The sequence below is a fragment of the Oncorhynchus kisutch genome, linkage group LG16 (genome assembly GCF_002021735.2).
Source record: "Oncorhynchus kisutch isolate 150728-3 linkage group LG16, Okis_V2, whole genome shotgun sequence".
Lineage (NCBI taxonomy): Eukaryota > Metazoa > Chordata > Actinopteri > Salmoniformes > Salmonidae > Oncorhynchus > Oncorhynchus kisutch.
The window spans coordinates 47,294,513-47,309,512 of record NC_034189.2 but is presented as its reverse complement, the minus strand read 5'-3'; the positions used below and the strand labels follow the sequence as shown (position 1 = coordinate 47,309,512).

The 15,000-nt window shown below is 42.5% G+C and overlaps 1 protein-coding gene across 1 annotated transcript in view; it reads right to left on the bottom strand.

Annotated features, from left to right (window-relative positions):
• The window catches only part of LOC116354013 (ephrin-A2), a 25,350-nt gene that overhangs the window by 4,307 nt on the left and 6,043 nt on the right, over positions 1-15,000 (bottom strand). Inside the window, exon 2 of the mRNA XM_031792670.1 lies at positions 370-662. Within this exon, the coding sequence (XP_031648530.1) occupies positions 370-662 (293 nt within the window). The remainder of the gene's footprint in view (positions 1-369; positions 663-15,000) is intronic.

Here is a 15,000-nt window from a genome sequence, read left to right as displayed (position 1 = left end):
CACCCCATAATATGTTGTTGTTGTACTGCAGTACTACGACATATTTCTCACATTTATAGTAGTAGTACTGTAGTAGTACAATATATTACTCACATTTATAGTAGTAGTACTGTAGTAGTATAATATATTACTCACATTTATAGTAGTAGTACTGTAGAAGTACAATATATTACTGTAGTAGTACAAGATATTACAAGATATTACTCACATGTATAGTGGTAGTACTGCAGTAGTATGACATATTTCTCCCATTTATAGTCGTAGTACTGTAGTAGTACAAGATATTACTCAAATTTATAGTAGTAGTACTGTAGTAAAATATATTGCTCACATATTAGTTATATTGTAGTGGTATGACATATTACGCACAGATATAGTAGTATTCGTGTCCTGGCCTGAACTCGAAGCCCAGGGAGAAAGGCGTAAACAGCTGGAACTTTTCTGAGAAGCGCAGGGGACCGTCAGGACCGGTAGGACGGTTGCACTCCCAGCGTTTGAACCCCCTCATCCTGTGTTGACAGGAAGTGTACCCCTCATGGTTGACCATGAACAGGATATAGCGTTCCATTCGACCGTGAGCCGGAGGGCCGTTGGTGTAGAATGGACAGTAGATGTCGAGGTAGTCATTTATATTGACCGCAACCCTGTAGTCATGGTGGAACCTAGACCACAACACAACAACATGGTTAAAACACAGCCACAACACAACCTCAACAAAACCACAGGGTTAGGATGGATTTACACTGCTTTCTCTTTCCATCTAGCTGTCCCTCTCTGTCTCTCGCTCTCTCTCTCTCTCTCTCTCTCTCTCTCTCTCTCTCTCTCTCTCTCTCTGTCTCTCTCCTTGCTTCTGTTTCTCCCTCTCTCCCATTCCTCATCTCTCTCTCCCACTCCTCTCTCCAACTCCCTGTCCTCAACCATCTATATCCTCTCTCCGCTCATATCTCACCTCTCTCCCCCATCTGTTGTCTGTCTGTAAGCATTAATCAGAGTGCTCAACCACCGTGACCAAGCAGATACACACATACACACACACACACTTTACACAAAGATACAAACGCATGCGCACAACTCTTTCTATCTTCTTTCTATTTAATAATGAGGCCAGTGTGACATTGGGATTAACATTTCTAAATGGTTTGAAACCAGATAGAAAAGGATTTTCATGCTGTTCCAGATGACTATACATCCTGTAAGTAGCCCATTACTCCACCTATACAACAACACAGGACTAGGACTATACATCCTTTAAGTAGCCCATTACTCCACCTATACAACAACACAGGACTAGAACTATACATCCTGTAAGTAGCCCATTACTCCACCTATACAACAACACAGGACTAGGACTATACATCCTGTAAGTAGCCCATTACTCCACCTATACAACAACACAGGACTAGGACTATACATCCTGTAAGTAGCCCATTACTCCACCTATACAACAACACAGGACTAGGACTATACATCCTGTAAGTAGCCCATTACTCCACCTATACAACAACACAGGACTAGGACTATACATCCTTTAAGTAGCCCATTACTCCACCTATACAACAACACAGGACTAGGACTATACATCCTGTAAGTAGCCAATTACTCTACCTATACAACAACACAGGACTAGTACTATACATCCTGTAAGTAGCCCATTACTCCACCTATACAACAACACAGGACTAGGACTATACATCCTGTAAGTAGCCAGTTACTCCACCTATACAACAACACAGGACTAGGACTATACATCCTGTAAGTAGCCAGTTACTCCACCTATACAACAACACAGGACTAGGACTATACATCCTGTAAGTAGCCCATTACTCCACCTATACAACAACGCAGCACTAGGACTATACATCCTGTAAGTAGCCCATTACTCCACCTATACAACAACGCAGCACTAGGACTATACATCCTTTAAGTAGGGTTCATACAGGCAAGACTAATTCAAGGACGTTCAGGGACGCTTTCAAGCACTATTGTCCTTTTCAAGGATCTCAACAATGTTAAATAATTGTATCATTTATATAATTGTACATGAAGGGCCTAATATAGAACCCCCATCCACCCAAATAGAATGCAGAAAGTGCAAAAGAAAAAGTAGGTCATTCATTACCACTTTAAGAAAAATGTTTTTTTTAGGCCTTGATATTCTAATTATTATTATTATGTTTTAAATGATGTGAGAGTAATGTGGACATTGCCTGACTAAATAGATTGGATGCATACACGGCGATTTTTCATTAGATGTTGTCGTCCTCATAACAACCGCAAGTCATTTTATGGCAACATAGTTGCGTCAGGAAACAAACGAATGTGGCAACAAATAACGGATAAAAAATGAAATCACAGATAATTATATGGGAGCAGGAGAACTTATAAATTGGCAACAATAATTAGAAGGACTTTTCAAGCACCAAATTGAGGAAATGTCAGGTTTTCAACACAAGGTAGGCATATTCTAGTACTTGAATTTCTGAGCTCCAAATTCATGTTCAAGTGAGCTACTTCAAATCAAAATCAAATCAAATCAAATTTATTTATATAGCCCTTCGTACATCAGCTGATATCTCAAAGTGCTGTACAGAAACCCAGCCTAAAACCCCAAACAGCAAGCAATGCAGGTGTAGAAGCACGGTGGCTAGGAAAAACTCCCTAGAAAGGCCAATACCTAGGAAGAAACCTAGAGAGGAACCAGGCTATGTGGGGTGGCCAGTCCTCTTCTGGCTGTGCCGGGTGGAGATTATAACAGAACATGGCCAAGATGTTCAAATGTTCATAAATGACCAGCATGGTCGAATAATAATAAGGCAGAACAGTTGAAACTGGAGCAGCAGCACAGTCAGGTGGAAGTTGAAACTGGAGCAGCAGCATGGCCAGGTGGACTGGGGACAGCAAGGAGTCATCATGTCAGGTACAAGCCCCTTGTTGTTTAAAATGGCAGGTGTAACATGGAAAATAAAATGGATTTGTCATGTTATTTCATAACCAGATCATGTTGTGAATAACCAGTACCAGTCAAAGGTTTGGACAGGTTTGGAGACCTACTCATTGGACACCTACTCAAATAAAAGGGTTTTTATTTTATTTGGACTCTTTTCTACATTGTAGAATAACAGTGAAGACATCAAAACTATGAAAGATAACATATGGAATCATGTAGTAACCAAAAAAGTGTTAAACTAATCAAAATATATTTTATATTTGAGATTCTTCAAAGTAGTCAACCTTTGCCTTGATGACAGCTTTACACACTCTTGGCCTTGTAGTGTATGATCCCCCTTATACTGTATCTTCATTTAATGACATGAAAACAATTTGGCTGATTATTATCAATGACTTGTTAACAAGTCCAGTTAAAGAAATCCTCACTGGTACCCTAGTTTATAGAAAGACCTCTGTGGGTGTGCTTCATTGTGTGTCGAGGTAGTCATTTATATTGACCGCAACCCTGTAGTCATGGTGGAACCTAGACCGCAACACAGCAACATGGTTAAAACACTGTGTGAAGTGTTTAGGTTGTGAGGATTTCTTCTCTAAAACAGAAACACAGCTTTTCTCCTCCAGTGGCCAAACCTTTTCTCCAGGGGCCAAACCTTGCCCCCCACCGATCTAGAAATAGGCATCCGCTCAGGGGGAAACACACACAGACATCAAGCGACGCCCATAGTGTAGCAGCTCTGTTCCACTCTTTCCGTTTTCAACCTTGAGAATGAAAACCAATAGTAAAATGGGAAGATCTACACACATAGCTGGCCGGTCAAAAAAAATGCAACTCTCTAGCCTCATTGGGTTTCAAATAATCATACTTTTATTTTGTTGATTTACTACCATTTATGTTCTTGACATTGCGAGCTATTCACTGGTGGAGATATAGAAGTAATCTGAATAAGGACTGGATTCAATCCAGTCGTGCATTACAGGCACATTGCTCAATTGGAAATTACCTTTAAATGCCAAGCGTGTTTCAATGTGCGAAAGGATTGAATCCCTGCATAAGTATATTCTGTTACATACCCAATATTGGGGGTGAGTTAGAGAGAGTAGCCTAACAGAGCTGATTGAGATAGTAACAGGGCTGACTGATAGATAGTAACATGACCTGATAGGAACAGGACTGATTGAGATGGTAACAGGACTGATTCTGATAGTAACAAGAATGAGATAGTAACAGGGCTGGCTGATAGCTAGTAACAGGACTGATTCTGATAGTAACAAGAATGAGATAGTAACAGGGCTGGCTGATAGCTAGTAACAGGACTGATTCTGATAGTAACAGGGCTGGCTGATAGCTAGTAACAGGACTGATTCTGATAGTAACAAGAATGAGATAGTAACAGGGCTGGCTGATAGCTAGTAACAGGACTGATTCTGATAGTAACAAGAATGAGATAGTAACAGGGCTGGCTGATAGCTAGTAACAGGACTGATTCTGATAGTAACAATAATGAGATAGTAACAGGGCTGGCTGATAGCTAGTAACAGGGCTGATTCTAATAGTAACAAAAAATAGATAGTAACAGGACTGACTGAGATAGTAAGAGGACTGACAGAGATAGTAAGAGGGCCGACAGAGATAATAAGAGGACCGACAGAGATAGTAAAAGAACCGACTGAGATAGTACGAGGACCGACAGAGATAGTAAGAGGACCGGCAGAGATAGTACGAGGACTGACAGAGATAGTAAGAGGACCGACAGAGATGGTAAGAGGACCGACAGAGATGGTAAGAGGACCGACAGAGATGGTAAGAGGACCGACAGAGATGGTAACAGGGCCGACAGAGATAGTAAGAGGACCGACAGAGATAGTAAGAGGACCGACAGAGATGGTAAGAGGACCGACAGAGATGGTAACAGGACTGACTGAGATGGTAACAGGACTGATTGAGATAGTAACAGGACTGACTGAGCTATAATCAAATCAAATCATATCAAATGTATTTATATAGCCCTTCGTACATCAGCTGATATCTCAAAGTGCTGTACAGAAACCCAGCCTAAAACCCCAAACAGCAAGCAATGCAGGTGTAGAAGGGATGATTGGATAAGTAACATGATTGATAGAGATATTGACAGCACTAATAGAGATTGTAACATGATTGTTAGTAACCAGGACTGACTGATATAGTAACAGGACTGATTGAGTTAGTAACATGATTGATAGAGATATTGACAGCACTAATTTAGATAGTAACATGATTGATAGCGATATTGACAGCACTACGTGAGATATATTGACAGCACTAATCGAGATAGTAACATGATTGATAGACATATTGACAACACTAATTGAGATAGTAACATGATTGATAGACATATTGACAACACTAATTGAGATAGTAACATGATTGATAGACATATTGACAGCACTAATAGAGATAGTAACATGATTGATAGACATATTGACAGCACTAATTGAGATAGTAACATGATTGATAGACATATTGACAGCACTAATAGAGATACATTTGAAGTCAGAAGTTTACATACTTAGGTTGGAATCATTAACTTGTTTTTTAACCACAAATTTCATGTTAACAAACTATAGTTTTGGCAAGTCGGTCAGGACATCTACTTTGTGCATGACACGTGTCATTTTTCCAACAATTGTTTACAGACAGATTATTTCACTTATAGTTCACTGTATCACAATTCCAGTGGGTCAGAAGTTTACATACACTAAGTTGACTGTGCCCTTAAACCTGTGCCCTTAATTCCAGAAAATGATGTCATGGCTTTAGAATCTTCTGATAGGCTAATTGACATCATTTGAGTCAATTGGAGGTGTACCTGTGAATGTATTTCAAGGCCTACCTTCAAACTCAGTGCCTCTTTGCTTGACATCATGGGAAAATCAAAAGGAATCAGCCAAGGTCTCAGAAAAAGAATGTAGACCTCCACAAGTCTGGTTCATACTTGGGAGCTATTTCCAAATACCTGAAGGAGGAATGGGCCAAAATTCACCCAATGTATTGTGGGAAGCTTGTGGAAAGCTACCTGAAACGTTTGACCCAAGCTACCTGAAACGTTTGAACCAAGCTACCTGAAACGTTTGACCCCAGCTACCTGAAACGTTTGAACCAAGCTACCTGAAACGTTTGACCCAAGCTACCTGAAACGTTTGACCCAAAACAATTTAAAGTTAATGCTAACAAATACTAATTGAGTGTATGTAAACTTCTGGCCCACTGGGAATGTGATGAAAGAAATAAAAGCTGAAATAAATCATTCTCTCTACTATTATTCTGATATTTCACACTCTTAAAATAAAGTGGTGATCCTAACTGGCCTAAAACAGGGAATTTGTACTAGGATTAAATGTCAGGAATTGTGAAAAACTGAGTTTAAATGTATTTGGCTCAGGTGTAACTTCCGACTTCAACTGTAGTGACATGATTGATAGACATATTGACAGCACTAATTGAGATAGTAACATGATTGATAGAGATATTAACAGCACTAATAGAGATAGTAACATGATTGATAGAGATATTAACAGCACTAATTGAGATAGTAACATGATTGATAGAGATATTAACAGCACTAATAGAGATAGTAACATGATTGATAGAGATATTAACAGCACTAATTATAAATAGATATATAAAGGTAAAGAGACTAAAAGCGTATAAATAAATATTTTTCTGGTTAACAAAGTAGAGTGTTGGGCAGAAGGGTAAGCTATATTCTGAATAATTCACATTAAACACACACACGCACGCACACGCACGCACACACACACACACACACACACACACACACACACACACACACACACACACACACACACACACACACACACACACACACACACACACACACACACACACACACACACACACACACACACACACACACACACACACACACACACACACACACACACACACACACACACACACACACACACACACACACAGGGTAAGCTCTTGTGTGAATTATTCAGGTCAGCCAAACTGTTGCTGCTGTTGGCTGTGCTGTGTAGCTGTTTCATATTTAATGGTCCTTTTGATGTGTATTAATTAACTACTGCTAGCTCTGCTGTTTCACTTCCTTTAAACACACACACACACACAAAGACACACCTCCTTAGCCTGTGGGCCTAATGGCGAGATGAAAGAGAGGAAAGAGGAGGAAGTGGGATACGGGGGAGGAAGCGAGATACCCCTCAACTAACTGATACAGGAGTAGCTAGGAGAGGTTGTGTCGTTAAGAAGCGATGTGTGTGTGTTCCTCTGGCGCTCTCATTTTAATCCTTGTATAGGGGTTGTGGTGGGAATCTGCACACCATGCTAAATCGATACACACCCTTTCGCTTTAAAGAGAGTGTGTGTCTGTGTGTGTGTCCACCTTAGTATGCAGCTCAGACACAGACATAGCGGGGGAATATTTGGACTGGGGGGGGGGGTTACATAAGACAGACACTTAAGTGGTTTTGACCTTGGTTACAACCCCCTCATACACACACACACACAGTCACACATACAGTTACACACACACACATAGTCATACACTCGCACACCCACCCACACACACACACACACAAAACTTTATTTTAAGCACTGAGTGCGGACATGAAGGCAGCGTGTGTGTGTGTGTTAATGTAGATTAAGAGCCTGAAAGAGGACACATTGAACTGAGGGAAACAGGGGAATCCATATCCTTTATTCCCCCCTTCTCTCTATTCTTGCCTTCCCCTCCTTTTCCTGTAGGTCTTACCATTCCCTTTCTCCTACCATGAACCTCTCCACTTTCCCTCCATCTCCTTCTCTTTCTCCTTCTCTTCCCTCCATCCCCTTCTCTTTCCTCCATCTCCTTCTCTTCCCTCCATCTCCTTCTCTCTCCTTCTCTTCCCTCCATCTCCTTCTCTTTCTCCTTCTCTTCCCTCCATCTCCTTCTCTTTCTCCTTCTCTTCCCTCCATCTCATTCTCTTTCTCCTTCTCTTCCCTCCATCTCCTTCTCTTCCCTCCATCTCATTCTCTTTCTCCTTCTCTTCCCTCCATCTCTTTCTCCTTCTCTTCCCTCCATCTCCTTCTCTTTCCTCCATCTCCTTCTCTTCCCTCCATCTCCTTCTCTTTCTCCTTCTCTTCCCTCCATCTCCTTCTCTTTCTCCTTCTCTTCCCTCCATCTCCTTCTCTTTCTCCTTCTCTTCCCTCCATCTCATTCTCTTTCTCCTTCTCTTCCCTCCATCTCCTTCTCTTTCCTCCTTCTCTTCTCTTCCCTCCATCTCCTTATCGTCCCTCCATGTCCTTCTCTGCCCTCCATTTCTTTCTCATTTCGCCATCTTCTGTTTACTTTTTCTTACTAGTTGTCCTTCCTCTTCTCTAAGCAGTTCCTTTTCACCATCTCTCACTCCATCCCTCAGTAAAAAGATCAAACAGGCTGTTTGCTCTCCCCCCCCCTCTCTTTCTCTCTCTTTCTGGCAGGATGACAGCTCTCACTCGTCCCAGGGCAGGCCCTTATGTAAACAGCCCCATCGCACTCAGGCTGTATGTGTGTGTGTGTGTGTGTGTGTGTATGTGTGTGTGTGTGTATGTGTGTGTGTGTGTGTGTGTGTGTGTGTGTGTGTGTGTGTGTGTGTGTGTGTGTGTGTGTGTGTGTGTGTGTGTGTGTGTGTGTGTGTGTGTGTGTGTGTGTGTGTGTGTGTGTGTGTGTGTGTGAGTGTGTAAACCCTCTCATTACCATATCAAAGCCTGTGATCGCTCCTCTCCTCCCAGTGTTAGAGTGGCATATTAATAGTTGTGTAGGTTAAACTTCCAAATAAAGCAGGCTGATGAAGGTTAGTTCTCTCTGTTTTAAACAGTTCACTTACTTGCATGTGTGTGTGTGTGTGTGTGTGTGTGTGTGTGTGTGTGTGTGTGTGTGTGTGTGTGTGTGTGTGTGTGTGTGTGTGTGTGTGTGTGTGTGTGTGTGTGTGTGTGTTTGTCGATTGAAGAATATGATACAGGACTGGGCTTTGATTGGCTGACAGATTTGATTGGCTGACAGATTTGTCTTTTGATTGGTCCTACCCCGAGGCTCTCAGATGACCTTCAGCAACTTTCTCAACTTTCTTCTCTCATCCACCACTTCTCTCCTCTCACATCCCTCTACACTCTCCTCTCCTCTCACATCCCTCTATACTCTCCTCTCATATCCCTCTACACTCTCCTCTCATATCCCTCTACACTCTCCTCTCATATCCCTCTACACTCTCCTCTCATATCCCTCTACACTCTCCTCTCATATCCCTCTACACTCTCCTCTCACATCCCTCTACACTCTCCTCTTTTATCCCTCTCTCCTCTCGGGACTAGTTTTGTACGGTACTACCCCTCCCGGGTATGAGAGGGTTGGGGAAGCTTATTGAAATAAATTGACTTAAAGTATGTAACTGCTCCAGTGATTTTGATGAAATTGAATAATTGAATCTCCCAGTAGATGCTTCACATTTGTCTGATTGACTGATGACTAACTAACTGATTAACCAACTGACATAAACATAAGAGTTTTCCCCTCATTCCTGCCCCACCCTTCTCTCTCTCTCCCTCCATCCCTCTCTCCACCCACCCATCCTCATGTGTGTCTACTGTAGTAGCCTGACTTAATCACTCAAAGCTGGAAAACACTTAGAGGCTCTTCACTAATCCATATCGAACACACATCCATATCAAAATGAGGTTATATTTACGGGCAGTTTGCCACATCTTTGATCAATAATATAATTTCTGTTTTATTAATACCTCCAAACACGGACATGCCCCGTAAGCACTTTACCAGAAAACAAGCAACCATAACCCCCTTCTGGCCCCAACCCTTTACCAGACAACCACCACCCCAACCCTTTACCAGACAACCACCACCCCAACCCTTTACCAGACAACCACCACCCCAACCCTTTACCAGACAACCACCACCCCAACCCTTTACCAGACAACCACCACCCCAACCCTTTACCAGACAACCACCACCCCAACCCTTTACCAGACAACCACCACCCCAACCCTTTACCAGACAACCACCACCCCAACCCTTTACCAGACAACCACCAACCCAACCCTTTACCAGACAACCACCAACCCAACCCTTTACCAGACAACCACCACCCCAACCCTTTACCAGACAACCACCAACCCAACCCTTTACCAGACAACCACCACCCCAACCCCAACCCTTTACCAGACAACCACCAACCCAACCCTTTACCACATAACCCCCAACCCTTTACCAGACAACCACCACCCCAACCCTTTACCAGACAACCACCAACCCAACCCTTTACCAGACAACCACCACCCCAACCCTTTACCAGACAACCACCAACCCAACCCTTTACCACATAACCCCCAACCCTTTACCAGACAACCACCACCCCAACCCTTTACCACATAACCCCCAACCCTTTACCAGACAACCACCAACCCAACCCTTTACCAGACAACCACCACCCCAACCCTTTACCAGACAACCACCAACCCAACCCTTTACCAGACAACCACCACCCCAACCCTTTACCAGACAACCACCAACCCAACCCTTTACCACATAACCCCCAACCCTTTACCAGACAACCACCACCCCAATCCTTTACCAGACAACCACCACCCCAACCCTTTACCAGACAACCACCACCCCAACCCTTTACCAGACAACCACCAACCCAACCCTTTACCACATAACCCCCAACCCTTTACCAGACAACCAGCATCTATAGTGGATTCTCTAACCAGACAACCAGCAACTATAGCGGATTCTCTAACCAGACAACCAGCATCTATAGAGGATTCTCTAACCAGACAACCAGCATCTATAGAGGATTCTCTAACCAGACAACCAGCATCTATAGAGGATTCTCTAACCAGACAACCAGCATCTATGGAGGATTCTCTAACCAGACAACCAGCATCTACAGTGGGGCAAAAAAGTATTTAGTCAGCCACCAATTGTGCAAGTTCTCCCACTTAAAAAGAGGAGAGAGGCCTGTAATTTTCATCACAGGTACACTTCAACTATGACAGAGAAAATGAGGGGGAAAAATCCAGAAAATCACATTGTAGGATTTTTTATGAATTTATTTGCAAATTATGGTGGAAAATAAGTATTTGGTCAATAACAAAAGTTTATCTCAATACTTTGTTATATAGCCTTTGTTGGCAATGACAGAGGTCAAACATTTTCTGTAAGTCTTCACAAGGTTTTCACACACTGTTGCTGGTATTTTGGCCCATTCCTCCATGCAGATCTCCTCTAGAGCAGTGACGTTTTGGGGCTATTGCTGGGCAACACGGACTTTCAACACCCTCCAAAGATTTTCTATGGGTTGAGATCTGGAGACTGGCTAGGCCCAGGACCTTGAAATGCTTCTTACGAAGCCACTCCTTCGTTGCCCAGGCGGTGTGTTTGGGATCATTGTCATGCTGAAAGACCCAGCCACGTTTCATCTTCAATGCCCTTGCTGATGGAAGGAGGTTTTCACTCAAACTCTCACAATATATGGCCCCATTCATTCTTTCCTTTACACGGATCAGTCGTCCTGGTCCCTTTGCAGAAAAACAGCCCCAAAGCATGATGTTTCCACCCCCATGCTTCACAGTAGGTATGGTGTTCTTTGGATGCAACTCAGAATTCTTTGTCCTCCAAACATGACGAGTTGAGTTTTTACCAAAAAGTTATATTTTGGTTTCATCTGACCATATGGCATTCTCCCAATCTTCTTCTGGATCATCCAAATGCTCTCTAGCAAACTTCAGACGGGCCTGGACATGTACTGGCTTAAGCAGGGGGATACGTCTGGCACTGCAGGATTTGAGTCCCTGGCGGCGTAGTGTGTTACTGATGGTAGGCTTTGTTACTTTGGTTCCAGCTCTCTGCAGGTCATTCACTAGGTCCCCCCGTGTGGTTCTGGGATTTTTGCTCACCGTTCTTGTGATCATTTTGACCCCACGGGGTGAGATCTTGCGTGGAGCCCCAGATCGAGGGAGATTATCAGTGGTCTTGTATGTCTTCCATTTCCTAATAATTGCTCCCACAGTTGATTTCTTCAAACCAAGCTGCTTACCTATTGCAGATTCAGTCTTCCCAGCCTGGTGCAGGTCTACAATTTTGTTTCTGGTGTCCTTAGACAGCTCTTTGGTCTTGGCAATAGTGGAGTTTGGAGTATGACTGTTGAGGTTGTGGAAAGGTGTCTTTTATACTGATAACAAGTTCAAACAGGTGCTATTAATACAGGTAACGAGTGGAGGACAGAGGAGCCTCTTAAAGAAGAAGTTACAGGTCTGTGAGAGCCAGAAATCTTGCTTGTTTGTAGGTGACCAAATACTTATTTTCCACCATCATTTGCTAATAAATTCATAAAAAAATCCTACAATGTGATCTTCTGGATTTTTTTCTCATTTTGTGTGTCATAGGTGACGTGTACCTATGATGAAAATTACAGGCATCTCATCTTTTTAAGTGGGAGAACTTGCACAATTTGTGGCTGACTAAATACTTTTTTGCCCCACTCTATAGAGGATTCTCTAACCAGACAACCAGCATATATAGAGGATTCTCTAACCAGACAACCAGCATCTATAGCGGAGTCTCTAACCAGACAACCAACATATATAGAGGATTCTCTAACCAGACAACCAGCATCTATAGAGGATTCTCTAACCAGACAACCAGCATATATAGAGGATTCTCTAACCAGACAACCAGCATATATAGAGGATTCTCTAACCAGACAACCAGCATATATAGAGGATTCTCTAACCAGACAACCAGCATATATAGAGGATTCTCTAACCAGACAACCAGCATCTATAGAGATTCTCTAACCAGACAACCAGCATCTATAGAGATTCTCTAACCAGACAACCAGCATCTATAGAGATTCTCTAACCAGACAACCAGCATCTATAGAGGATTCTCTAACCAGACAACCAGCATATATAGAGGATTCTCTAACCAGACAACCAGCATATATAGAGGATTCTCTAACCAGACAACCAGCATATATAGAGGATTCTCTAACCAGACAACCAGCATCTATAGAGATTCTCTAACCAGACAACCAGCATCTATAGAGATTCTCTAACCAGACAACCAGCATCTATAGAGATTCTCTAACCAGACAACCAGCATCTATAGAGGATTCTCTAACCAGACAACCAGCATCTATAGAGATTCTCTAACCAGACAACCAGCATCTATAGAGATTCTCTAACCAGACAACCAGCATCTATAGAGATTCTCTAACCAGACAACCAGCATCTATAGAGGATTCTCTAACCAGACAACCAGCATATATAGAGGATTCTCTAACCAGACAACCAGCATATATAGAGGATTCTCTAACCAGACAACCAGCATATATAGAGGATTCTCTAACCAGACAACCAGCATATATAGAGGATTCTCTAACCAGACAACCAGCATCTATAGAGATTCTCTAACCAGACAACCAGCATCTATAGAGATTCTCTAACCAGACAACCAGCATCTATAGAGATTCTCTAACCAGACAACCAGCATCTATAGAGGATTCTCTAACCAGACAACCAGCATCCTTTCTAACCCATTTTTCTGTCTCACTGTATAAACTTCCTCTTTTTCTCTTCAAATGATTTAACACATTTCTACTTTTAACCCTCTTATGTCTCTCAGCATTCTCTACTGAAATGTCGTCTTGAGGATTAATAAAGTATGAACCTATCAGCCTATACATTTGAAAGTCTAAGTGATTTGACGGTAGTTTAGAGAAAGGCATTTGGCTAATAACACTTTTATCAATGACTACATACAAAACATATAAATCATTTCTAAATAATTTGACACTCTTGTAGTGTAGATGGATCATTAATACATTATCATTTATATTAAAAATATAAAGTCTAAATGATTTGTAGAGTACAGGGTTACAGCTGAGGTTAGTGTGTGTGTGTGTGTGGTGGGGGGGAGTAGAGCTAGGCTTAGAGACAGATGTGGAAGCATTACAGGAGATCTTCTTCACAGCTGAAACATGTTAAAGCTGAACATTTGCGAAATAGCACAGTGCACGAATGCACCTGAATGAGGCTGGCAGAGAGAACATGAATTATACATCCAGGCAGTCTCTCTGAATTAGTGAGAAAGTAGGAAGGAGAAATTGTGCCTCATCACCTCCTCAAGACTAATAAAGACAGCAGTGTGTGTGTGTGGGGGGGGGGGGGTAATTCCCTTTCTCCCCAACCAGAGAGAAAACAGCCTTTGAACTCTGAACCAATGAGGAGATGTTGCTGGGAGCTTTTTCTCACCAGCTGTGGCACACACACACACACACACATCTCTGAAAACCTCTCTCTCAGACCGACAAGTATTTTCTCTCCAATTGTGTTTCTCTCACAGATGTAGACAGCAAGAAAAACTTCAGAATAATAAGCTATCACAATCCCTTTCCAAAACACACACACACACACACACACACACACACACACACACACACACACACACACACACACACACACACACACACACACACACACACACACACACACACACACACACACACACACACACACACACACACACACACACACACACACACACACACACACACACACACACACACACACACACCACACACACACACACACACACACACACACACTAATGCTTAAAGTTAGTGGTTGGTCACCATGCGTAAACACACACAAAGCGTGGATTACAGTCTGTCCTTGTCCATAGGACCTCTTTCAGGGTAAGGAAACTAATAAGGCATTTAATCATTTGGGTGAACTATCCCTTTAAGAAGCCCAGCGTAAAGCTGTTAGTAATGTTAGAAGGTTGCTGCACCACCACTTTCTCAGCAGTCTAGTTTTTAGGAACGACCCAGTTTAGAACAGTGCACCATCTCTAACACACACACAAAGACACACATTTCTGGGATCTGGAAAGAAGACAGAAGTGTGTGTTTGAAGTGTATGTGATGAAACAGTGAGTATGCAGCTCCACAGCCGTACGCCACAACTCATACCTCACACACTCCTCCTGTAAC